Source organism: Anolis sagrei, chromosome 2, assembly GCF_037176765.1.
Source record: "Anolis sagrei isolate rAnoSag1 chromosome 2, rAnoSag1.mat, whole genome shotgun sequence".
Taxonomy (NCBI): domain Eukaryota; kingdom Metazoa; phylum Chordata; class Lepidosauria; order Squamata; family Dactyloidae; genus Anolis; species Anolis sagrei.
This window is the reverse complement of record NC_090022.1, coordinates 21,375,829-21,403,645: the sequence shown is the minus strand read 5'-3', so window position 1 is coordinate 21,403,645 and position 27,817 is coordinate 21,375,829. Positions and strand designations below refer to the sequence as shown.

Genomic DNA, 27,817 nt, shown 5'->3' with positions numbered 1-27,817 from the left:
AATAGAGGGAGAAAACGTGGAGGCCGTGACAGACTTTGTATTTCTAGGCGCAAAGATTACTGCAGATGCAGACTGTGGCCAGGAAATCAGAAGACGCTTACTTCTTGGGAGGAGAGCAATGTCCAGTCTCGATAAAATAGTAAAGAGTAGAGACATCAGACTGGCAACAAAGATCCGCCTAGTCAAAGCCATGGTATTCCCTGTAGTAACCTACGGATGTGAGAGCTGGACCTTAGGGCTGAGCGAAGGAAGATCGATGCTTTTGAACTGTGGTGTTGGAGGAAAGTGCTGAGAGTGCCTTGGACTGCGAGAAGATCCAACCAGTCCATCCTCCAGGAAATAAAGCCCGACTGCTCATTGGAGGGAAGGATACTAGAGACAAAGCTGAAGTACTTTGACCACATCATGAGGAGACAGCAAAGCCTGGAGAAGACAATTATGCTGGGGAAAGTGGAAGGCAAAAGGAAGAGGGGCCGAACAAGGGCAAGATGGATGGATGGCATCCTTGAAGTGACTGGATTGACCTTGAAGGAGCTGTGGGTGGTGGCGACTGACAGGGAGCTCTGGTGTGGGCTGGTCCATGAGGTCACGAAGAGTCGGAGACGACTGAACGAATGAACAACAAGTACAGCAGCATGATTTGCAAAGCATTCTGCAAACTAGGAGAGGACCTTCTTTTCTTCTTTGTAAAGAGGATTGAGACAATTATTCAACAAAATGCTCTATATGAGTTTCAATGGAGCAAAAATAGTGCAGCCCACTATTAAAAAATCCAGTACCATGACACAATATATAATTATAGTGCTATGATTCTACATTACAGCAGAAAATTGGAAATAGGCTTCTCTTTATATTCATGGGCTGTGCATTTGTTGAACTCCATCTGAACATGAGGATGAACTTCCTGACTGTGAGAGCCGTTCAGCAGTGGAACTCTCTGCCCCAGAGTGTGGTGGAGGCTCCTGCTTTGGAAGCTTTTAAACAGAGGCTGGATGGCCATCTGTCAGGGGTGCTTTGAATGCAATATTCCTGCTTCTTGGCAGAATGGGGTTGGACTGGATGGCCCATGATGTCTCTTCCAACTCTTTGATTCTATGATACTAAAAGTTAGGGTGTATCTATACTGTAGAATGACTGCACTTTGACACCCCTTGAACTGCCATGGCTCAATGCTATGAAATTATGGGAGCTGTAGTTTTATAAGGTCTTGAGCCTCTTCTGCCAAAAAGTAATTGTGCTTCATCAATCTGTAACTTAAAGGATTCCATAGTAATTGAGCCCTGGGAGTTAAAATTGTGTTGAATTGCATTCATTCTATAGTGTAGATGCACTTAATGGGCAACCTAAACAAGTTTCTACCGCTTTTTCGGATCCAATCCGCTGATTGGTCGATTTGAGGAAAAGGGGCGTGTCCTCATTCTTCGCGCGCCCTTTTGAAGCGGGGAGGAAAAAAAAACCCGTTCTAAACAACAAAGAGCTTGTCCCGTTATCTGATTGGCTGAGACACCGCGAGGGGGTGTGTCTAACATTCGTCCCGCCTATCTCGTGACGTCACCGTTCCATATCTTTCCGTTCTCTTCGGATCGGTGTGGTTTCTATTCTCTCCGTTGGAGCTTGGGACGCGAGAGTTTGGCGCATGCGCAGTTCGACGTCGGTGGGTTGCTGCTAGTGACTGTTGATGGAGGGTTCGGAACGGTGGATTCATGTAAAAAGAAAAGGGGGGGGGGCGGAGCGAACCAATGAGAAGGAGGAAAAGGGGGGAAGCGGAACGAACCAATTTATAAGGGAAAAGGGGGGCTCTAAAGAGTAAAAGAAAGGATTTAGAAAGCAGCTTGTGCTAAAGAAACCCAACTGACTTGTGAAATGCAAAAGAAGAAAGAGGATCATGTTAGGACTGGCTTCTTAAGCATTAAAATTGCTTGTTAGACATATATCTTTGAATCATAGCCTGCAGCTAATGTTAACCAATACTTTTTAATCATTTTGTGCATGAAACAATTGGTAAGTAACACAAAAATTAATAGCTCTAGAGCACAGATAAAGTCTTCCTTATCCAAAATATTTTGCATTTTTTTTCCTTCCAGATTTTGGAATACTTTGATTTCCATAGTGATATTAACTTGGAGAGGAGAACTAAACCTCATCATGAAATTCAGATATAGATATATATATGCCTTATATACATATACAATATTGTATAAAATGATCTCTAGGATATTGGATGTGAAATAAAAGAATGCTCAACCTGTAAAATGGAATGCAAATATAGTAGACTCTCAATTAACCAGAATTTCAGATAGCAGAACTCTCAAGCAACCAGCAAAACTTTTAAAACAACATTGCATAGTGCAGTCACATAGCTGTTTTTATAATAACGCAATATATTAAGATTTTATTTGTCCTGATTTGCTTTTAACTATTGCATTTCAATATTAATATCAAGTAAATTTAAAGTGTATGGTATGGTATAGTATGGTATAACGGCGCTCCATGCAGTCATGCCGGCCACATGACCTTGGAGGTGTCTACGGACAACGCTGGCTCCTCGGCTTAGAAATGGAGATGAGCACCACACCCCAGAGTCAGACATGACTGGACTTAATGTCAGGGGACTACCTTTACCTTTACCTTTATGGTATAGTACGGGGTATAGTATTAGTTAGTCCTATTTTTAATAGGCACTCCCAAGCAACCAGAATCTACCAACCCCCATGAGTGCCAGACACCTGAGAGATCCATATTTTGGCCCTTTCTACAATGCCATATAAAATGCAGTTTATCTGCTTTGAACTGGATTATATGGCAGTGTAGACCAGGCATGGGTGAACTTCGGCCCTCCAGGTGTTTTGGACTTCAACTCCCACAAATTCCTAACAGCCGGTAGGCTGTTAGGAATTGTGGGAGTTGAAGTCCAAAACACCTGGAGGGCCAAAGTTTGCCCATGCCTGGTCTACACTGCCATATAATCCAGTTCAAAACCAATAATGTAGATTATATGACAGTGTAGAAGGGGCCTTGGTGCTATTTTATAGTCTGCTTTCAGTAGAAATTGTTCATAGAATTGTGCTGGAGGATCTCAAGATTTCTAGGGAGCAATATTATTATTATTATTCTCTTTTTGGTGGTGGGTCCTGTAATTGTAACTTCTGTGAATGTATTTCTGAAGGATTATGATTCGGAGCCATGGATAGAAGGAAAGATTCAGACAAACAGCTGGAGCCTCCTGCTGCGTTCGGAGTGCCAAGATCCACTGGTAAAAAAAGGAGCGCATTTGAGATCGCTTCTTTGTGTGTTAATATTGATTTTGTTATTTGGGAAGTTGGGAGTATGAGTGTCCTGTGCTTGTCAGTGTCACATATGGAATCTACACTATAGTATTCATGAATTTCAGTGCTGTGGAATCTTTGGAAGAGATGCTTATATAATGCCATATAATCCAGATTATCAAAGCAGATAATCTGGATTTTATATAGCAGTGTAGAAGGTGCCTACAATTCCGAGGATTCCGTAGCAGTGGGTCCGGTAGTTAGTTGTGTCAAACTCATTATTTCTACAGTGTATTTACGACATTTACCCCAAAGGGGACTCAGAGCGGTTTACAAGATATATATACATACAATATATATTATTAGCATAATACGATATCAGTATTAAATATTACTATATTGTACTATAACATTGTATTGTAATAATATTAGTAATATTACATGTAATATACATATATAATTATAGTATTACATTATATTGCATTACATTATAATATTATAAATATATGTATATACACTATATTATATTATATTTATTATATTTTATTATTAGAATAGCACAGGAGACAAGGTGGAACTGTCTTCTGCCCCCCTTTCTAATTTAAGTCCCCACAGGGAGAAAGGCAGGATATACTAATACAGTATTTATTTATTTATTTCGGGTACTTTTACCCCGCCCTTCTCAACCCCCGAGGGGGGACTCAGGGTGGCTTACAAAAGGCACAATTCGATGCCTGTACAAAAATTATACATAGTGTACAAAACCATAGTTAAAACAATTATCACAGTTAAAACAATCATAACAATCAATATACAATATACAGTAGTTAGGCCTAGTTCTAATAGTAACTCTCAAGCAACCAGAAACTATGTTTATCCAGCATCTACTAATCCCCATGGGTGCTGGTTCATTGAAAGTATACTACAGTAAATATTTTTTACCATTGACCAAATTCTGCAAGAATGTGGATTGAACGGACAGAATCTGTCATAGTATGAACCCCTAGAATACTGATCTGTTGTATCCCTAAGTTCCCTCCAATATAAAATCCAATTGTCTGAATTTTCAGTACTTATATGTCCATCTCTGCCTTTGGTGTTCATCTGTTTTTTATGTAGAGCCCAGAGGGCTGATCCCACCATCCCATTTCCAAAGCCGGTCAGCCCCTCCTTTGCCAGGGCCTGTGGGGCTGCCTTGGTGTGCCACCTCGCAGTCTAATTGGGAGGCAGCCGAACTCAAATGGGAAAACCAACGGCTGAAGGATGAACTCCAGAGATGGAGCAAAAAAGGAGAGAAGCTGGAAGAGGCTGGAAACAGAAAGAGGTAAGCAATCATATATAACAGTTGTTTCATCCATTTAATTCTGCGCGATCTATTGATGAAGGAGCCTTCGGTGGTGCAGTGGGCTAAAGTGCTGAGCTGCTGAACTTGCAGAAAGGTTGCAGGTTTGAATCCGGGGAGTGGCGTGAGTTCCCACAGTTTATTTATTTATTTAAAAGTTTTATATACCGGCCTTCTCACCTCTCTTGAGGGACTCGGACCGGTTTCCAACCATAATATCACATACAGTTAATAAAATAATTATTCATAATAATTCATTTTACACTAAAACATTAAAACAGCAATTACATTCAATAACTACAATGGTCAGTCGTCACACTAACTCATTGTTCATCATCCTCCATCCATATCTGGCTCACTTATCGAATGCCTGTCTCCATAACCAAGTCTTCACCTGTTTCCTAAATGTCAGGATAGAAGGGGCGGTTCTGATCTCCAGTGGAAGAGTGTTCCAGAGTCAAGGGGCCACCACCGAGAAGGCCCTGTCCCTCGTCCCCACCAGACGTGCTTGCTAGGCCGGTGGGACTGAGAGCAGGGCCTCTCCTGATGATCTTAATAATCTTGATGGTTCATAGGGGAGAATACGTTCAGAGGTAAACAGGGCCAGAGTCATTTAGGGCTTTATAGGTTAACACCAGCACTTTGAATTGTGCTCGGAAGCTAATTGGCAGCCAGTGGAGCTGGTGTAACAGCGGAGTGGTGTGCTCCCTGTACCCAGCACCCGTTAGTAGTCTGGCTGCCGAGCGTTGGACTAGCTGCAGCTTCCGGGCAGTCTTCAGAGGCAACCCCACGTAGAGAGTGTTGCAGTAATCTAAACGGGATGTAACCAAAGCGTGGACCACCGTGGCCAGGTCAGACTTCCCAAGGTACGGGCACAGCTGGCGCACAAGTTTTAATTGTGCAAAAGCTCCCGTTACCACCGCCAAGACCTGGGGCTCCAGGCTCAGCGATGAATCTAGGAGAACTCCCAAACTGCGAACCTGCGCCTTCAGGGGGAGTGTAACCCCGTTGAGCACAGGCTGTAACCCTATACCCTGTTCGGCCTTTCAACTGACCAGGAGTACCTCTGTCTTGTCTGGATTTAGTTTCAATCTGTTAGCCCCACATTCTGCCAACCTAGCGGTTTGAAAACATGCAAATGTGAGTAGATCAGTAGGTATCACTCCAGTGGGAAGGTAATGGCGCTCCATGCAGTCATTGCAGCCACATGACCTTGGAGGTGTCTAGGGACAATGTCGACTCGGCTTAGAAATGGAGATGAGTACCACTGCCCAGAGTTGGACATGACTGGATTTAATGTCAGGGGAAAACCTTTACCTTTAATCTGTAGCTCAACAAAGCTCAATATCTTCCTTGCTTATAGGGTTTTCCCCTCTCTCATAAGTTTTTGCCCTATTTTTAAAATGTTCCATGATACAGGCCATCCCCAAATTATGGATAAGATACGTTCTGTAGGCACCTAACAGCTGTCTCATATATGTATTTACTTAGAGATCATTCTTTGATCCCGGGGCCGTAAAGGCAAATGCAGCGGGATCATTACCTTTATTCTATGTAAATATATCAACAGATGGTGCCTCTAGGAGATGACAGTTGTTTCTGACACCCTTCCGTTCTAGGTCTCTGGACAGAGAAGTGGAGCCTCTTAGTGCCTGTCACACCATGGCCATGTCCCAACAGGCTGAGATCATCTCTCACCAGCTCCATGAGATCCAGAAGCTTGAAGCTGAGCTTGCTACCCTCCGAGTTGCCTCAGTTCAGCAGGAGGCAGTGGCGGCCGCTCGGGAAAACACCCTTGCCAACCTACAGGGAGAGCTGGCAGAGCTCAAAAGCCAAAGCCAAGCAGAGGCTACTGCCTTGAAAACAGAACTGGAGGAAGTCAAAAAGGGAAGCAGACTGGAGACTGAAACTCTGAGGGAGGAGCTCGAGGAACTTAGGAGGCGAAGTCGGTTGGAGGCAGACACCCTGAGAGACGAGCTTGAGTCGACTAAAGAACAGCATGGCCGCGAGCTTAGATTGGCACAGGGAAAGTTGCAAGGGACACTCGAAAAGTCAGAAGCTGAGCGGAAGCAACACGAAGAGAGGGCCCAGGAGGGCCTTCAGACACTGCGCAAGGAGCACCAGACAGAAGTAAGTGGGGAGAGATTTGGAAAGGCATGTCCTTATTAGAAATTATAACCTTTTGGAAAATGATGCCATAACCTTTTGGGAAATGGCATTCACCATAACCTTTTTTGGGAAATCAGGTATCTCCTTGAGAAGAGTTAAAAACTTGCATGAATGCTAGTAGTGAACATCCACAAGCATTCATGCAAGGCAATTAGGTTTCTCAGCTGTTAAATTAATATACCTCGATATCTCTTTGAACTGTCAGGGACAAAGATATGCCAATGCACAAACACACACACACACACACATTTAGCAGAGTTTCAGAAGTGTTCTTTCAGTTGCCCCAAAACACCTACTCTTCCTTAAAACATCTTAGTTTAAATCATGCTCTCAAGAGACAAAAAAGTAGACTTGTTTAAAAGTAACATATGGTAGTTGGTTTACTCACAAACTTCATTTATTCAGCATACAGGTGCTTTGCATATCTTTCTGATTTCAGATAGGATTTGAAATTGTTTCTCTGTGTAGATAACACTGGACATCTTTCTTATAAGCAACAGTCCATAGTAAAGCAGTGGTTCTCAACCTGTGGGTCCCCAGGTGTTTTCGCCTACAACTTCCAGAAATCCCAGGGAGTTGAAGGCCAAAACATCTGGGGATTCACAGATCGAGAACCACTGGTCTAAAGCATCTCTCTGGTCTAATAGAGTCTTTGTCTAGTCTGAAACTCCAATGGAGTCTGAAAGCATACCATTTCAGTCTCTACACTGAAAGTCTAATGGCTTCTGCATTCTAAAACGGAGTCTGAGTCCTGAATAGTCCCAGTTCTGATCACATGGTTCGCAGCCCCTCCCACAACACAGAGTTAAGGAAAACTGCATACTAATACACACATATACAATACAGTTAGCAATCTGAATTATATATGAACAAACAACTAGTGGAGGCTTGAAGAAGGTTGCTATTTCCAACAGACAGAAAACCATTCTGGGAAATAGTATTTTCAAAGCATTGAACTGGCATGATGTAGTGGTTTGAGCACTGAACTATGGAATCATGGTTCAAATGTCACATACACAGTAGATCATTGCATATAGAGATGTCCGTCATCATTTTCTATGTGATTTTAATGTATTTGGTTTTTTTTAAGTTTAATGTTTTGATTTTATTGTGTATGGATTATAAGGCCTTCTGGTGGCACAGCAGGTTGAACCACTGAGCTGCTGAAGTTATGGACCCAAAAGTTGGAATCCAGGGAGAGGGGTGAGCTCCTGCTATTAGGCCCAGCTTCTGCTAACCTAGCAGTTCAAAAACATGCAAATGTGACTAGGTAACACTTCAGCAGGAAGATAATGGCACTCCATGCAGCCATGCCATCCGTCTACAGACAATGCCAGCTCCGGCTTAGAAATTGAGATGACCCCCCACCCCCACCCGAGTCAGCCACGTCTAGACTTAATGTCAGGGGGTATCTTTACCTTTACTATGGATTACAAGGAAAAAGCAAAATCAAGTACAAATAAAACCGTAACTAACAGAAACTGTACAGTTGCATCATCTTATCAAACCCATACCCTTCTTCCCCACACCCGTGAACCCACCACCTGTGACTTCCAACACTACTCAATGTAAATGTTATACCTATTAAAACTTACCCTTATATTTGTTTTAATAAATTCCCTTTGCAACTACTTTAAAATCTAGTTTTTTTCCCTTGCTTTCCAAATATCCAGATGCCAGCCTCCATTAGTTTGGCGAACTCTTCATTATTTTCTCTCCGAATACTATTGGTTAGCTTGGCCATTTGAATATATTCTAGTAGTTCTTCCTCTGTATTTTGTTGATAAAGAAGCCAGTTAACATAGCTTGCATATTCTTCGTTTTGGAGCTGGTCCCATACAGATATATTACGTTTTTGTAATTTTGCTGCACAGCTACCCATGAATCTATTTGTTCAATGTGACTTTGCTTTATGTGACTCATTGCAAACCTGTCATAGGTTTTTTCCAATAAGATTTGTTAAGAGGGGGTTTGCCATTCCCTTCCTCAAAGGCTGAGTTCAACATGGTCAACATCAGCCAATGGATTACAATGGCTGAGCAGAGATTTGAACTCTGGTCTCATAGAGTCCCATTCCGGCTGGCACACTAAAATTCAAAATACAATAATAACAAAGGGCAGGGTGTATTTACTTAATCACAGGACTGCAATCTCTCCCTGTCTCCTCACAGTTATTGAGGCTGTCTGAAGTCTATGGAGCTGAAGTTGCCTCTCTGAAGCATCAGGTGTGCGTCCTGCAACAAGATCTAGAAACTCACCACAAGGAGACAGTCCAGTTAAGGGAGGAGAAGGATGACCTCCAGAACCAGCTCAGGTATTATTCGTTCTTCTGAGTTCCCTTTCCCTACTGGGCTTGTTTCCAGATTTTGGAAGTAGCCAGACTCTTTGTTTCCCTTTTAGCATGGCAAAGGCAGAACTGGCCTCCCAGAATGCTTTGGTGCTGCAGCTGAAGACCTATGTAGGGGAGCAGGAGTCAGGGAAGCCCACTTCTGAGCTGGAGCACCTGAGAAACAAAGTACAGGTGAGATGTAGATAAATTTTATTTATTTATTTATTTATTTACGGCATTTATATGCCACCCTTCTCACCCCAAAGGAGACTCAGAGCGGTTTACAAGATAAATATACATACAATATATTATATTATTAGCATAGCACAATATCAGTATTATATATTACTATATTATACTATTGTATTGTAATATTATTAGTCATATTACACGTAATATAAAATGTATAATTATAAAATTATATAAAAGGAAAATCTAGATTTTTTTCTGCATTGATGTAAAGTTATGCAGCAATACCACACCTCACCATTTGTCTCCTGTTTCAGCAACTGGAAGATGAAAAAGAGGCCCTGAAAATTACAGCTGAACTTCTGCAGGTTCGCCTGGCTTCTCTCACTGATATCCTGACACTACAAGAGACGGAGCTCAGCAAAAAGGTATTTATGATTAAGAATGGCTGGAAGTACTGTTCCCTTCGAGGTATAAACAAATGGGCGAAAATAATCTGATTTGAGCCCAAATTAAAGTTTGAACCCTATGTCTCCAAGACTGGTACCAGTTCCTGCCAACCTAGCATTCAAAAACATGGAAATGTGAATAGATCAATACGTACTGCTCCAGCAGGAAGGTAACGGCATTTCATGTAGTTATGCTGGCCACATGACCTTGAAGGTGTCTATGGACAACGCTGGCTCTTTGGCTTAGAAATGGAGATGAGCACCAACCCACAGAGTCGGACACGACTGGACTTAATGTCAGGGGAAAACCTTTACATTCACCATAGTACCTATGATGTCATTTATCATGTCTGTTGGGGAATCTGAGCTGTTAGGCTCAAAATAACCCTCACTTAGGGTGATTCCACCATAAATATAGCAGAGTACCAGAAGTAAACTTCGTAACCATCAGAAACTTATGTGTGGTGAGCTGGAATAGGCTTGTATTCCTTAGGATGACTTAGGATTGTAGAGTCAGCAATTTAAGTTCAAAAATATTTATTGAAGTAAAAGAAATACGTTTTTGATAGAAAAGGTCTTGGTGTTAACTAGATTACTGAGTCTCATCTTCTAAAGGAGGTAAAAGGTAAAAGAGTCCATTCAGCTACATTTTGCCTAGAGAGAGGCAAAATGCGTCCTTACTGGGAGAAAGGAAAAAAGCAGAAGAGACCCTAAAATGGTGGAGACCACATAGTCAACCCAGGGCAGTTTAAATGGAAGAGGAAATTCCCGCACAGAAATTCCATTACTACATCATCAAAGGGGGAGGAGACAGTGGCTAGCAGTAAAGAACAAAGGCAAAGCGTTTTAGGAAAACATGTATAGAATTTTTTTTTTGTCGTGTCAGGAGCGACCTGAGAAACTGTAAGTCCCTCCTGTTGTGAGAGAATTGGCCGTCTGCAAGGATGTTGCCCAGGGGATGCCCGGAAGATTTGATGGTTTATCATCCTTGTGGGAGGCTTCTCTCATGTCCCCGCATGAGGAGCTGGAGCTGATAGAGGGAGCTCATCCGCCTCTCCCTGGATTCGAACCTGTGACCTGTCGGTCTTCAGTCTTGTCGACACAGGGCTTTAACCCACTGCGCCACCGGGGGCTCCATGTATAGAAATGTGGGGGAAGGAATCCCTCAGCTTAGCTCTGTCTCTAGCCTAGTTACTCATTGAGGACTGGAAACTTTATGACACAAGAACTTGTGCACTCCAGGGATGAAACCCAACCATGTCTGACAAAGTAATCTTTCTGTGTATTTTCTAGGTCTTTCATGATGATTCTATGGTATTCTTGGCTTCAGGAAGTCATAGAATCATAGAGTTGGAAGAGACCTCATGGGCCATCCAGTCCAACCCCCTGCCAAGAAGCAGGACAATCGTGTTCAAAGTACCCCAACAGATAGGCATCCAGCCTCTGTTTAAAAGCGTTCACATAAAGAGCCCCCACCACACTTTGGGGTAGAGAGTTCTACTGTTGAACAGCTCTCACAGTCAGGAAGTTCTTCCTCATGTTCAGGTGGAATCTCCTTTCCTGTAGTTTGAAGCCATTGCTACAGGGCAATGGGTTAATGTTTCTTTCAGCAATTTTAACTCCAGCCTTGGATTCATAGAATCATAGAGTGGAAGAGACCTCATGGGCCATCCAGTCCAACCCCCTGCCAAGAAGCAGGAATATTGCATTCAAGGCACCCCCGACAGATGGCCATCCAGCCTCTGCTTAAAAGCTTCCAAAGAAGGAGCCTCCACCACACTCTGGGGCAGAGAGTTCCACTGCTGAATGGCTCTCACAGTCAGGAAGTTCTTCCTAATGTTCAGATGGAATCTCCTTTCCTATAGTTTGAAGCCATTGTTCCGTGTCCTGATCTCCAGGGAAGCAGAAAACAAGCTTGCTCCCTCATCCCTGTGACTTCCTCCCACATATTCGTTAAGCCCTGCACGTCGAATGATGTGTTCTGCATACAAGTTGAATAGGTTGGGTGAGAGCATACAGCCCTGCTGTACTCCTTTCCCAATCTTGAACCAGTGTTCAAATCTGGAACTGCTGAGGCAAATGTGGAACAAGTGTTCCATGGTCAGTTCTGACTGTTGCTACTTGGTCGTTATACAGATTCCTCAGGAGAGAGACAAGGTGACTTGGGATCCCCATACAAATAAGAACTTGCCACTATTTATTATGATCCACACTATATATACTGGGACTGATTTTCAATATATGCAATTGCCACAACTTGCCTCTGGGGATTGTTCTTTTTAAAAAAAAAATAGAGGTTCTGTGGTTATCATCAGAATAATCTATGGCAATTTAAAGTTATTTCCCAAAGCATTTATTATATATTTTCTGTTTCAATCATCCCCAGGTGCAGCTCCAAGATCCTCTTCAGTCTGACTCGTCTCAGAAGCTCCAAGGGTTACTGACTCGTTGGCGGGAGAAAGTGTTTTCCCTTCTGGTGCAGCTGAAATCTCAAGAACTTAGTCACAGGAATGCCATTAAACAGCTAGACTGGAAGGTATGCACTTGAATAGAGAGCTCAAAAGAAGCTTAGAGCAGAAAGAGAAGAGGAAAAACATACCATATGCCTGAACATGGGAGGGTGGGTGAGTTTAAAGTTAAAAGACAGAACATCTCGACTCCGAAGACAGGAATTGCAGAGGGAATGCAGTGAGGGATTGTTGGTGAAAGGATATATATGGATCAGGAGAAATTGCAAGCCTCTCCATAGGAAGTACAGCACATAGGAAGTGCCACACGTTGCTGTGGCCCAGTCTGTGTATATATGCTTTCTGTGTATATTTGTGTATATATATGTGGTTTTGCACATGCGTTGTAATGTATTTTTATTTTTTGGCTTTTAAAGCCTCTTCTGCTGTGTTTTTCAGTGTTTTAATGAGTGATGGTCACTCGTTGGCCTGATATGTGTATCTTGTCCGAATTTGGTGTCAATTCGCCCAGTGGTTTTTGAGTTATGTTAATCCAACAAACTAACATTACATTTTTATTTAGAGAGAGTGAGAAAGAGAGTGAGAGTGAGAGTGAATGAGTGTTGGAGTTACACTTCAAAATGTACTTGTTCCAACTTACATACACATTCAACTTAAGAACAAACCTGTAGAACCTATTTCAATGGTAACTTGGGGATTCCCTGTATTATTTCTTTCTCATTGAGGCATAGGTGTATAATGCATACATAAGTACATTCACATGCATGATCAAATCTCACTTTGAGAAAAAGGCTGCATATCAATTCAATAAACAAAGTTTTAAAAATTGGATTGACCATCACTATGTGCTGGGAAATAATACAAAATATAGCACTTCCGAGGTGCTCTCAATGCATACAAGCATGTTCCGCTTCACTTCACATTTTCCCGGTCCATAGTAACCTCCTTAACACCACACACGTCTTTATTATATCCAATGGAGAGTGGCGTTGCCAACGACACCTTTCCCCTTTGTCCGCTCATTTCAATATTTAAAAGTGATCCCAAAATGATCATGTGTGCTGTATTTTATTGAATTGATATGCAGCCTTCCTCTCAAAGTGAGATTTGATCATGCATGTGAATGTACTTATGTATGCATTAATCAGTGAGATGTCAGCATTGCATTTGTCACCTGCAGATAAAAGATTTAGAAGAAGAAGTGGAGTCCAGGGAACAGAAGGTGGCACTCTTGATCCATAGTCTGGAGGACAAGACTGCTGAGGCAAATGTGGAACAAGTGAGAAATAAGGTACAATATTCACCTGGAATACCTTCAGGAAAACAACCTTGCAAGTTCTGCTCTATTTGTATTGTAATGCCATCCTTCCTAACTGAAAGCCCAGAAACTGCAAGCGGTCCAAATAGGCTATGGTATTAAGCCTGGGAATGGGATTTGATGTGGTTGGCATAGGTAGGTGGGCAGTCTTTTTATGTATTTATTTATGTATGTATGTATTTACGACATTTATATGCCACCCTTCTCACCCCGAAGGGGAATCAGAACAGCTTACAATCAATACATACATATATATATGTGTGTATACACACACACACACATACATACATACATACATACATACACACACACACACACTATATATTAAATTATTAAGGTTAGGTAAAGGTTGTCCCATGACATTAAGTCCAGTCATGTCTGACCCTGGGGTGTGGTGCTCATCTCCGAAGAGCCAGCGTTGTCCATAGACACCTCCAAGGTCATGTGGCCAGCATGACCGCACGGAGCGCCGTTACCTTCCCGCCGGAGCGGTACCTATTGATCTACTCAGATTTGCATGTTTTCAAACTGCTAGGTTGGCAGAAGCTAGGACTGACAGTGGAAGCTCACGCTGCTCCCTGAAATCGAACCTGCGACCTTTTGGTCAACAAGCTCAGCAGCTCAGTGCTTTAACCCACTGCGCCACCGCATAGTACAATGTCAGTATTAAATATTACTGTATTGTAATACACCATTATATTGTAATATTATTAGTAATATTACATGTAATATAAATGTATAATTATAATATTGTATTATTACATTATCATATTATAAATATTATATGTATATACAATATATTATATTATATTATATTATATTATATTATATTATATTATATTATATTATATTACATTATTAGTAAAGCACAGAAGACAAGATGGAGCTGTCTTCACTCTGGCCAGAGCAGCAGATGGTGCTCTTTTCTTCCTGGAAACTTACTCATTTATATTTTGCCACATTTAGAGGCTAGACTAGGAAAAATGGACATTTTTAGCCATAAAAGTGTGATTGCAGTAGGGTTAAGGGCCTGTCCCTGCTCTGCTGCTTCATTCTGAAAGCTGGTGGGAGTCACTGAAAAGCATGCTTGCAGCTTCTTTTTACAAGAAACAGCCTTGATCTCGAACTGTCTTTTTTTCCCCCACAGACTCTCCGAGCAGAAGCATCGCGCTCAAAGGAACTAGCACATAAACTTCAAATAAGGGCAGAGGCTGCTGAAAATGCCCTTAAGGGACTGGGAGACTTAGCCAGCAGGTAATGCTGAGCCACAAGGCAATAATGAAGGAGATATCCCAGTTGCGTAAAGAGTTACTTCACTTTGCAATTTCTTGGGTAACTTTTCTTCTTCCTGCTTTCTGCATTTAAGGAGCCATGTTTGAACATGAGCTCATTCTTTAGTTGTCAAATCCCCTTATCTATCCTCAAGAATAGGTTTTTCCCCCTCTCTAAGTCTAAGTCTGAGGAGCCTTCTAACCAACGTGAAAGTAGAAAGTGCAAAGGCTGGGCTGCAGATAAACATTATAAAAAACAAGATTCTGGCAACCAGACTGATCAATAACTGGCAAAGAGAGGGAGAAAACGTGGAGGCAGTGACAGACTTTGTATTTCTAGGCACAAAGATGGCTGCAGATGCAGACTGCAGCCAGGAAATCAGAAGACTTCTGAGGATGCTTGCCATAGATGCAGGCAAAACGTCAGGAGAAATGCCTCTAGAACATGGCCATATAGCCTGAAAAAACCCACAAGAACTTAATCAGAAGACGCTTACTTCTTGGAAGGGGAGCCATGACCAATCTCGCTCAAATAGTGAAAAGTAGAGATATCACACTGACAACGAAGTTCTGCATAGTTAAAGCAATGGTATTCCCCGTAGTAACCTATGGATGTGAATGCTGGACCATAAGGAAGACTGAGCGAAGGAAGATAGACACTTTTGAACTGTGGTGCTGGAGGAAAATTCTGAGGGTTTCTTGGACCGCAAGAAAATCCAACCAGCCCATACTTCAGGAAATAAAGCCCGACTGCTCATTGGAGGGAAGGATCATAGAGGCAAAGATGAACCCTTAGACCTCATTACCTCTGAGGATGCTTGCCATAGATGCAGGCGAAACGTCAGGAGAAAAAATTGCCTCCAGAACATGGCCATATAGCCCGGAAAAACCAACAACAACCCAAAGATGAAGTACTTTGGCCTCATAATGAAAAGACAGGAAAGCTTGGAGAAGACAATGATGCTGGGGAAAATGGAAGGAAAAAGGAAGAGGGGCCGACTAAGGGCAAGATGGATGGATGGTATCCTTGAAGTGACTGGCTTGACCCTGAAGGAGCCTGGGGTGGCCATGGCCGACAGGGAGCTCTGGTGTGGGCTGGTCCATGAGGTCACGAAGAGTCGGAAGCAACTGAACAAATAAACAACAAAAGTCAGGAATCACTTCTCTCATGCAGCTTGCTGACATTCCTATTGCTGCCCTTCTGTCATCAGCCTTTATCCTTTCCATCCAAGTGCCTGCACTGAAGTTAAGTTAAAAGATGGCAACGAACTGTAGAAAGTTCTAGGGGATAGAACAAAGGCCTGCATCATGTCGCAAATATTTTGTTTCCTTAAAGATGTCCTGGAGCAGGAGCGGGGAATTACATATATGGTTCTCAGGATGCTGTTGAACTAATTACCATCAGCTTTAGACACTGATGAGATGATGTCTCCAAATTTTCAATGTTCTCAGTCTTCATCCTAGGGGAATATTGCAAGGGAGGGGTTGGAGGAAGAATGAGTGGGGATCTATTATCAGAAATCATCCTCTGGTATCTGCTGTTTGAATTGCCATGATGAATTGGTTACTTAGCCCTTTAGAGCCACTCCCAATTAATCGTGCTGCTAACCTTTTTGTAATAAAATTAATTAACTTTAAATCTAATTACTTAATTGGCTATTTTAAAAAAAATCCATAATACTGTTGCTCGCCTCTTTTAGGGTCTGTATTTTCCTTATTCAGAATTGAGGGAGGGCACTAAAGATATCCTTCCTCTCTGTTTCTTTATGAATGCTCTCTGGGAACTTATGTCCCAGAAGAAGCCTGCTTCTTGGTTAGATCACATTGAAAGAATGTGTTTAATTACCAAAATGAGGTGCATATTCTGTCTACACTATATTAGCCTAACCGGGATTGTGGCGCAGCTGGCTGAGTGTCAGCTACATTAAAGATCACTCTGACCAAAAAGGCCATGAGTTTGAAGCCAGCCCAGGTTGGAGTGGGTTTCCAACCAATTGTGTGTAGCCTGTTGTTGACCTTTACAACCCGAAAGACAGTTGCATCTGTCAAGTAGGAAAATTAGGTACAACATTAAAGTGTGGGGAGGCTAAATTAACTAATTTATGAGGCCATAAAGAATACTCCAGCGAAGCATTCCAGTGGGGAAGCATGCGGGGAATGCGGAAGTACTTCATCAGCGTCGCAGATGGACAATGAAAGCGACAGCTCCCCTAGTGGCCAGAAAAAAGTTAAATAGCCTCTGTGTATGTCAAAAATTGGCATTGAATGTTTGCCATATATGTGTATACTGTAATCCGCCCTGAGTCCCCTGCGGGGTGAGAAGGGCGGAATATAAAAGCTGTAAATAAATAAACAACCAGTTTCTTATATCTTGTTGCTTCATAGGCTGAGCCAGCAGCTGCTGGGACAGGAGGAAACATGGAAGGCAACCTTGTCCCGCCTGGCAGGGCTGGGAAATAGAGTTGCTTTCGCAACCAAGAGAGTCGACACCATCCAAGGTAAGAGTGCAGAGCTATGGGGCCATCCAGGACTAATGCAGTCTGCCTCCCCAACCACGCCATAACCACCCTCTGCATATCTAATGTATCTTGTCCCCAAACCAGACCCAGGTAATTCCCTCTGTTGTTACAGTATCTTTTCTTTGGAAGATACCTTCTTAAGGAAGTTGCATACATGTAGCTCTAATAGAAACAATAACTTCTTTAAAGTGGGGCCAGCCCATTCACAACATTATATCCCTAAAAGTTAATGAGTTTCACAACTGCTTGAGGCCCATTTCTTTTTATAGCTGGTAAAGGTTGCTTTGTTAACACAGTTTCCCCTCCCATCACATTATCTCCAGATTATTTTCTCTTTGATTATATATTTGAACTCATAAACCAATAGCCCCGATTCCTGCTATATATGTCTGTTTTATGATAAAATCATAGAATCACAGAGTTGGAAGAGACCTCATGGGCCATCCAGTCCAACCCCCTGCCAAGAAGCAGGAAAAGTGCATTCAAAGCACCCTCGACAGATAGCCATCCAGCCTCTGTTTTAAAGCCTTCAAAGAAAGCGCCTCTACCACTCTCTGGGGCAGAGAGTTCCATTGCTGAACAGCTCTCACAGTCAGGAAATTCCTCCTAATGTTCAGGTGGAATCTTCTTTCCTGTAGTTTGAAGCCATTGTTTTGCATCCGAATCTCCAGGGCAGCAGAAAACAAGCTTGCTCCCTCCTCCCTAGACACCCCCTCACATATTTATACATGGCCATCATGTCTCCTCTAAGCCTTCTCTTTTGAAGGCTAAACATGCCCAGTTATTGAAGTTGCTCCTCATAGGGCTTGTTCTCCAGACCCTTGATCATTTTAGTTGCCCTCCTCTGGACACATTCCAGCTTGTCAACATCTCCCTTCAATTGCAGTGCCCTGAATTGGACACAATGTGATTCCAGGTGTGGTTTGACCAAGGCAGAAGAGAGGGGTAGCATGACTTCCCTGGATCTAGACACTATACTCCTATTGATGCAGGCCAAAATCCCATTGCCTTTTTTTGCCGCCACATGACATTATTGCCTCATGTTTAACTTGTTGAAGCAGAAATAAATCCCATTGTGGGCTTTGCCTCACAATGAGCATGTGTACAATTTCAAATAGATTGATGCAATTGCTTGAAATCTCAGCCCAATGCTATAATCCTATGCATATTTATGAAGGCAAAGGCGAACTCCATCTGAAAAAAAATCTTGCCAAGAAAACCCCATGATAGGTCACTGTAGGGTTGTCATGTGTTGGAATTGACTTGAAGGCACCTAAACAACTCATTAACTTTAGCCTTTGAGGAAATGTACATAAAATTTAGGCTCTTCAAGTCATTTTCTGTAGCCAGGGAATTGTAGTTGTTTGAACAACACTAAAGGTGCTGAATGAAATAATTTTATGACTGATTCCTCCTCCTCTTCTCCTTCTCCTTATGTTTATTTACTCTGCTTCCCCAAAAATAAGGCATCCCCTGAAAATAAGACCTAGTAGAGGTTTTTCTGAATTGCTGTACATAAGGCCTAACCTGAAAGTAAGACCTAGCAAAGTTTTGGTTTGGAAGCATGCTCCCCCTGGTGGCCTGAAGCTGCAATACTGTCCCTGCTGTACAAGTGGTCCAGGAACTGCTATTATATACTGACAACTACTTACAGTATATAATAAATGTTCATTTTTTTGTTCAACAATAAATTTGAATTCCTCTTCATGGAAAAATAAGACATCCCCTGAAAATAAGACCAAGCCCATTTTTGGGAGCAAAAATTGATACCGGACACTGTTTTATTTTTGGGGAAACTGGGTATATCCTGCTTTTTCTCTCCACATGGAGACGCATAGCGGTTCACAATTAAAAGCATTACAAGACAATTTAAAATATACAAATATTAAAACAATATTAAACATCATTTATATTCTTCCTATGCAATCAACTTAACCAATAACCAAACTGCCTTGCAAAGATGGGAGTTTCAATACAATGCATCTGGTGGGAGAGCTTGACACCTTTGCCTATAATTCCCAGGATTTGGGTGAAAGTGACAATAGATCTGGTATAACATAGATGTACATTTATAACTTGCTGTAATTCTATCACTTGGTTAGCATTCCTCTGTGCTCTCATGTACCTGCCCTGCTTCTATTACTGTTATCAGTCTTCATTGCTAAAGAATGCAAAACTTCAGAAACATGGGCATTCAGCTGGAAGCATACATGTTTTGAATAAATATGCAAAAAAATGCTTTTAAAAAACCCATCATTACTTACATGCCTTATTCTGCAGAGCATGAATATGCCTTTTACTGGCACACGGGGCTTCAATGGTTTTAGATATCTTAAGCTGGAGATGAGGAAGTTTTTACTTCAAAGCCATGTGTGAAATGTGGCTTTCCCTGATCTGATCCATCTCACACATCTCATTTCTAGAGTGTGTGAATCCTGATGGTTTTCAATTGAGCTAATGTGGCTTTCAGCAAGAAGAATGTTCTCTACTCTGTTCTGAGCTGTACAACCCCCCCCCCCCCCAAATTGCATAGTAAACAGCTTGTCCATTCTGCCAAAAAAAAAAATACACAATTTTTGTGATGTACAACATTGTGAGTAAATTTTTTGCATGGTCTCCACTGGAACTTCAATTCCTTAACTCTCTTGTTGTTCCTTCCAGTGGGGTGGCAGACACTTACATGCAGGTTCTTTCTGCTTCAACAGCAATATCTGGGTTACTTATTGGTGGGTCAAAGTAAGGATCATACCTTCAACTTTTCTTTTAATAGGAACCATCCTCTTCTCTGAATAGACCAGCAAAAGGCATTCCTTTTCTCTTTTTGAATAGGAGACTTCTGACCTTCTTAGTAGATAACTGAACCATTTTATTTTCTAGGATTGGTTTGTCAGAAAATAGCACTGGCCAAACTTCAACAAGAAGAAAAAGTTTCTATCATGAAACTGAATGAGACGTAAGTCTAAAACTAATGCAACTGTGGCCTTCCAGTAATAAATCAAAACTTTATTTATATTCTGCTCTATCTCCCCAAAGGGATTCAGGGTTGCAGAAGGTGTTTTTCCCTATTTCTGGGAGCTGAAGTCCAAAACAACTGAAGATTGCTCTTGACAAAAAGAACATGACATGATTGCTCTTAAACTTCCCATCTGCTTCTTTCCTAGGATCCAGCCATCTTATGAAGACCTGCAAGCTGAATTACAGATGCTCCATGAAGAACGAGACCAGCTTTCAATGGAACTTAAACGTGGAGCTCAACTTATAGAAAAGAAGGTGGCTGAAGCAAGAGAAAAAGGTGACAATTTTTACATTTTGTTCCATTCGAGTGACATTAATTAACTATTTCTGTACTAAATCAAAGTGCAAGTGAATGCTGTTTTGAATTAATTACAAGTTGATTATCCCTTTTCTGAAATAATAATAATAATCTTTATTTATACCTCGCCACCATCTCCCCAATACAATACAGCAAAACAAAATACAAAACAACAAAAAATTACATCACAACAAAATACATAAAGTAACAAGATAAAATAAACAGTGCAAAATAACATAATAAAAGTTGAACACAGTGGGCGGGCCAAATGTACAAGATAATATGATAAAACCCTGGATGAGATAGGAGCAGAAAAAGTGTATTTTTGAGAGAGAAGCCCAAGAAGGAGAAACGTTGGGGTTAGGCCTTCATTAAGGACGGGGGAAAGTGCATCATGAGGACGATACTGTAGATGGAACAGACTGAAATGGGTTACAGACTGAAATGGGTCACTCTCCGAAGGCACATCTGAAGAGCCAAGTTTTTAGATCTTTCTCAAAGGCTGCTAGGTAGTGAGTTCCAAAGCTGGGGGGCCACAGCGGAGAAGGCTCTCTTCCTCGTTCCCACAAGTCATGCCTGTGATGGAGGAAGGAGCAAAAGGAGGGCCTCTCCAGACTAGAGGTGTTTTGGGGTTTTTTTCTTCAAATTTTGGAATACTTGTCTTTGAATATATGTACATAATGAGATGGGACCCAGGTTAAACATAACATTCATTTATGAGTCTTATACACCTTGTGCACATAGCCTGAAGGTAATTCTATACTCCAGAGTTTCTCAAATTGGGCTCCTCCAGATATTTTGGACTTCAGCTCCACAATTCCTAACAGCTGGTAAGCTGGCTGGGATTGCTGGGAGCTGAAGTCCAAAACACCTGATGGTGCACAGTTTGGGAAACACTTCTACATTCTATCTTTTTAATAATTTTGTGCATGAAACAAAGTTTGTGTACACTAAATAATCAGAAAGCAGAAGTGTCACCATCTCAGTCACCTGTATGGACAATGATGAGTTTCAGAATCCCAGATAAGAGATGCTCAACTTGTACCATCATAACTGACAACAAAGTAGCATCTGAACCAAAATGTAGCCTGGTGGCTCTAATATTGTCATTTTTCTTCTCCCATTGCTGTTTGTGTAAACATAATGAAAATGTCCACAATCATTTAACTATTTTGTGCATGAAACAAAGTTTGTGTACGCTGAACAATCAGAAAGCAGAAGTGTCACCATCTCAGCCACCTGTATGGACAATGTTGAGTTTCAGAATCCCAGATAAGAGATGCTCAACTTGTACCATCATAACTGACAACAAAGTAGCATCTGAACCAAAATGTAGCCTGGTGGCTCTAATACTGTCATTTTTCTTCTCCCATTGCTGTTTGTGTAAACATAATGAAAATGTCCACAATCATTTAACTATTTTGTGCATGGAACAAAGTTTGTTTACACTGAAACATCTGAAAGCAAAGGTGTCACCATCTAAGTCCCCTTTGCTTGTGAGGACCAAAAGGATACTCTGCTTGTAGTAAAATATGCATATTGGGGATACTATGGGTAGAATTGACCTCTATCCCATGAGCAGAAATATATACATTTTGGAAAAATTGGTTAAAATGCATACCTTTGCAAAATGCATACAAAAAAATATGCATCTGAAGAAATGTGAATGGCAAATAATTCTGGTGAGGTAGAATAAGTCATTCTGGAAATCCGGTTTGCTGTCCCAAAAGGAATCTGATCCCCATCCTTTGGGGATCATGGTTTTGCTCTGTATTGCCCTGTCTGTTAACTGTTCCCTTCTCTCTTCTATAGTGGAGTCTGACCTCCAGGAATTGAGGGAGAAATCGCAGAAGCTTCAGGAAGCCTTGGAAGCAAAAGCAATGATAGAGCAATCCCTGAGACAACAGCAGGAAGACACAGAGAGGCAGATGGAGAAAGTGTGCCAGGAGCTGCAGAAGAGTGAGGAATCTGAAGAGAGTTTGAGGCATGAGCTGGGACAAATGAGAGCGGAATATGAGAAAGGTATACCAGGACATTCTCAGTATTTCCGACATAGGAGGAATTAATCTCAGGATCTGAGAAAGAGACACTCTTAAATCACAGAAGGGGAATCTTTGGCTGTCCCAATTGCTTATACTTCATTTTCCACGTTCCTGTATTATCATGTCATAGAATCAGAATCAAAGAGTTGGAAGAGACCTCATGGGCCATCCAGTCCAACCCCCTGCCAAGAAGTAGGAATTTTGCATTCAAATCACCCCTGACAGATGGCCATCCAGCCTCTGTTTAAAAGCTTCCAAAGAAGGAGCCTCCACCACACTCCAGGGCAGAGAGTTCCACTGCTGAACGGCTCTCACAGTCAGGAAGTTCTTCCTCATGTTCAGATGGAATCTCCTTTCTTGTAGTTTGAAGCCATTGTTTCGCGTCCTAGTCTCCAGGGAAGCAGAAAACAAGCTTGCTCCCTCCTCCCTGTGGCTTCCTCTCACATATTTATACATGGCTATCATATCTCCTCTCAGCCTTCTCTTCTTCAGGCTAAACATGCCCAGCTCCTTAAGCCTCTCCTCATAGGGCTTGTTCTCCAGATCCTTGATCATTTTCGTCGCTCTCCTCTGGACACATTCCAGCTTGTCAATATCTCTCTTGAGTTGTGGTGCCCAGAATTGGACACAATATTCCAATATTCATGCTGACCAGAACTCTTGGGAGGGGTCCATCAAAACCCATGGAGGAACCAACATTTCCCATTCCTGATTTTTTTAATGGTCTTTTTTCTGTTATGTGATTAATTGGTGGACTGTGATGTGATGTGTAGATTACTTCTTTAGTGCATAAGCACAAGGGATAGGGCAGCGTTTCTCAACCTGAGGGTTGTGACCTCTGGGAGGGGGGTCGCGAGGAGGTGTCAGAGGAGTTGTCAAAGACCATCAGAAACACAGTATTTTTCTGGGTTTATTGTAGGTTTTTCGGGCTATATGACCATATTCTAGAAGCATTCTTTTCTGACATTTCGCCTGCATCTATGGCAGGCATCCTCAGAGGCTGTGAAGTCTGTTGGTCATGGGGGTGCCATGTTGGAAGTTTGGCCCAATTCTATCACTGGTGGGGTTCAGAATGCTCTTTGATTGTAGATGAACTATAAATCCCAGCAACTACAATTCCCAAATGTCAAAGCTTATTTTCCCCCAACAATTGGGCATATTGAGTATTAGTGCTAATTTTGGCCCAGATCCATCATTGTTTGAGTTCACAGTGCTCTCTGGATGTAGGTGAACTACAACTCCAAAACTCAATGTCAATGCCTACCAAATCCTTCCAGTATTTCCTGTTGGTCATGGGCGTTCTGTGTGGGAAGTTTGGCCCAATTCTATCATTGGTGGGGTTCACAATGCTCATTGATTGTAGGTGAACTATAAATCCCAGCAACTACAACTCTCAAATGACAAAATCAATCCTCCACCAATTCCACCAGTATTCAATTTGAGTGTATCGGGTATTTGTGCCAAATTTGGTCCAGTGAATGAAAATACATCGTACATATCAGATATTTACATTACAATTCATGACAGTAGCAAAATTGCAGTTATGAAGTAGCAACGGAAATAATTTTATGATTGGGGGTCACCACAACACGAGGAATTGTATTTAGAGGCCCCAGCGTTAGGAAGGTTGAGAGCCACTGGGATAGGGGAAATGCATGGAAGTACTAATATGCCAGCAGCGGTGGAGGGTAAATTGCTCTTTCTTTGCAGCCCTGCAGGAGAAAGTGACTGAAGTTGAAATGCAACTGCGCAAGGATCTCTCAGAAATGGAAAAGTGTCTCAATGAAGCACGAAGGGAGCATACCAAGGCAGGTAAGTAGTATAATAGCTGTGAAATTTTGGCATTTCTTTCAGGAACTTGGAAATAAGTTTTCTTCCCAGAGTGTGACAGAATTACTGTTTTGCACAATTACACTTGCACATCCTAGCTTTGTGACTTTAGGAGTTGTAGTCCCTCAGCTATAACTTCCACAAACCATAGTTCTTGATTTTTTGAAAATACATTAGGTCTGGAAAAAATAAAAAAAAGAACTTTATGACCTGCCATATTTGCTACGTACCTAGGAAAATATCTCTATTACATCTGTCAGGGGCACTTTGTGGCAGGGGGTTACACTAGATCACTCATGTGGTCTCTTCCAACTCTATTTATTATTCTATGATTCTACATGTAGAGTTCTTTGATTTCTACCAAAAGTATCATGTTGTTATTGTTGTTAAAGATAATTTGACCTTTGGCTTTTACAAATTTCACAAATTGTCCATTTAAGAGCCTTTTGTTCCTTGTTTGTAGCTCAGTTGATCTGTTTCATTGTGATCCCTTTCCACCCCTCTGTGCCACTCTACAGTGGTTGCCCTCCGCCAGACGGAGCGACAGGCAGCGAGAGACAAAGCGCGCAGTGAGGAGCTGGCCAAGCTGCAAGAATCAGCCACACAACAGGAGGTTGCACGGCTTGAGAAGCGCATGCAGGAGCTTGAGAGGGACAAGAACCTACTGATGGTAGGTCCACAGAAGAAAAAGTTTCAGCTTTTCTACTGGTGATTGCTGTTTGCCTCAAAGTCTGTCTCATTTGTCCAGGTAACCTTGAAAGAGGAAGGGCTGTTGGCTCAGCATAAACAAAATCGACGGCTGGCAATTCGGCGTCCAGAAGAATCAACTGGGAAGACAGAGCTTAAGCCTCCATCTAGAGGTAGATATACTTTCTTCTAGAAATTCTTGATGCTGATGCTGCAAGAAACCAGTTCAGGTTTTTTCCCTACACCATCTACACTCAATGTGTGTCATCTCTCTTCCCTTTCAATTGATTATGGTGATGAGGCACCGGGATTGTTGCACAGCTGGCTGAGTGTCAGCTGCCTTAAGATCACTTCTGACCAAAAAAAAAAGGTCATGAGTTTGAAGCCAGCCCAGGTCGGAGTGAGCGTCCGACCAATTGTGTAGCTTGTTGTTAACCTTTGCAACCTGAAAGACAGTTGCACCTGTCAAGTAGGAAATTTGGGTACCACCTATGTGTGGGGAGGCTAATTTAGCAAAATTTACGAGGCCATAGAAAGACTCCAGCAATGCACTCCAGCAAAAGCATGTGGGGAATGCGGAAGTACTTCATCAGTGTCGCAGATGGACGATGAAAGCGACAGCGCCCCTGGCGGCTAGAAAAAAAGTTAAATAGCCTCTGACTGTCTGTCTATGTCATGTGTCTTGGCATTGAATGTTTGCCATATATGTGTACATTGTAATCTGCCCCGAGTCCAATGCGGAGTGAGAAGGGCAGAATATAAATACTGTAAATAAATAAATAAGTAAATTTCTGCCCTGCCTCTCCCGACAGCTCGAGGAGCTGTCGGGAATACACAGTCAAAAATACATTATACTATGTAACACTATTTTCGTTCCTGGGTTATAAACGTCATTCCTAATTGTTTCTACCATAAAAGCATGGAAAAGGTTTATTAAACTGCAAAAACTTTGTTTTTATGGGACATCCTGCAGCACATTTTGCTATCGTTTTTCAATGAATATTAAATTGAGTGTCAACCAATTCAATATAGTTTGTGACAGCCACAAAATGAAGTTTCTAGAGTATAACAACTATTTTCAAAGTAAGTACCACATAATTCAACAAGAAATAATAATTTCAAACCAGGAATACGTTTTTTTTTCAAATTTTGTTACATAATGTCATCATAAAACATTAAGTAAAAGAGGATGTTTGCCATAGATGCAGGCGAAACATCAGGAGAGAATGCTTCTGGAACATGGCCATATAGCCTGAAAAACCTACAACAACCCAGTAAGTAAAATACATGGATCAAACCATAACTCTATACCAGTGGTGGCAAACCTATGGCATGTGTGCCTCGCTCGTCTGTCCGCCTGCTTGCGGTTTGGGCACTGAGTCTCTAAAAGGTTTGCCATCACAGCTCTGTACTATACAATTGAGATACACAGAACAAAAATTACAATGCAGTAGACATGGGACGTGATTTTAAAATTCATAGTTATAAATTGACTGGGTAGGTCTGCCAAAATTAGTCTATGCAGACTGATTAATAACTGGCAAATAGAGGGAGGAAACATGGAGGCAGTGACAGACTTTGCATTTCTAGTAGTGAGGATTACTGTAGACACAGCCAGGAAACAAGAAGACGTTTACTTCTTGGGAGGAGAGCAATGACCAATCTCGATCAAATAGTGAAGAGTAGAGACATCACACTGGCAATGAAGATCTGCATAGTTAAAGCAATAGTATTCCCCGTAATAACCTACGGATGTGAGAACTGGACCATAAGGAAGGCTGAGCAAAGGAAGAGAGATGCTTTTGAGCCGTATTGCTGGAGGAAAATTTTGAGAGTGCCCCGGACTGCAAGAAGGTAAAACCAGTCCTTCCTCCAGGAAATCAAGTTTGACTGCTCACTGGAGGGAAGGATATCAGAGGCAAAGATGAAGTACTTTGGCCACATCATGAGAAGACAGGAAAGCTTGGAAAAGAGAATAATGCTGGGGGAAATGGAAGGAAAAAGGAAGAGAGGCTGACCAAGGGCAAGATGGATGGATAGTATCCTTGAAGTGACTACTTGACCTTGAAGGAGCTGGGGGTGGCCATGGTTGACGCGGAGCAATGGTGTGGTCTGGTCCATGAGGTCACAAAGAGTCAGAAACGACTGAAAGAATAAACAGCAACAACTTCAGTATATTACTGTGCATAATGTATAAGGCTAAAAATATTAGTAAAAAAAAACAACAACCCCAAAGCACTGAAGCCATCCCCTTCTCTGAGTAGAGTGGCAAAATGCGAGAACTTAAATCTGTCCCGGGAGAGCCTAAAAGAAGCCCTGGTCCACTGTGGTGGCACTTCTGTGCCTCATTGCTATCTTCCTCTGCTCTGTCTCATTCCTCACAGTTTTTTCTCTCTTTCTTCACAGAGTCCCTTTTTGCTGTGTTGGATGATCTGCAGGCTCTGGGCGCCGCTATTTTAAATGAAGAGGAGGCAGACAGAGACAGCAGCACCAGTGCTGATATATAAGAGTTGTTTTTGAAGGAAATTATGTACTTGAGAGTGACTTGAATGCGGGAAAGGAAATGGGTAAACTATTATTTGTAAATAAAAAGTGTTTAAGTAAATAATAATAAATAAATGTTAT

At 41.9% G+C, this 27,817-nt stretch overlaps 1 protein-coding gene across 4 annotated transcripts; it reads left to right on the top strand.

Annotated features, from left to right (window-relative positions):
* Positions 1-1,562: 1,562 nt before the first annotated feature.
* On the top strand, positions 1,563-27,817 carry CCHCR1 (coiled-coil alpha-helical rod protein 1). Of its 4 annotated transcripts, none has more exons than XM_067463336.1 (18): positions 1,563-1,654; positions 3,167-3,253; positions 4,386-4,590; positions 6,228-6,738; positions 8,949-9,091; positions 9,178-9,298; positions 9,613-9,723; positions 12,131-12,280; positions 13,393-13,503; positions 14,678-14,784; positions 17,187-17,299; positions 20,198-20,273; positions 20,482-20,612; positions 22,446-22,655; positions 24,386-24,487; positions 25,024-25,175; positions 25,254-25,365; positions 27,599-27,817. In XM_067463336.1, the coding sequence occupies exons 2-18, from the start codon at positions 3,184-3,186 to the stop codon at positions 27,697-27,699; spliced, it is 2,526 nt and encodes an 841-aa protein (XP_067319437.1). In that variant the 5' UTR covers positions 1,563-1,654; positions 3,167-3,183; the 3' UTR covers positions 27,700-27,817. The 4 variants fall into 4 exon arrangements, with proteins under 4 accessions (XP_067319437.1, XP_067319436.1, XP_067319439.1 ...); XM_067463335.1 differs by having other exon boundaries at positions 1,644-1,695; XM_067463338.1 differs by lacking the exon at positions 1,563-1,654 and adding an exon at positions 1,664-1,685.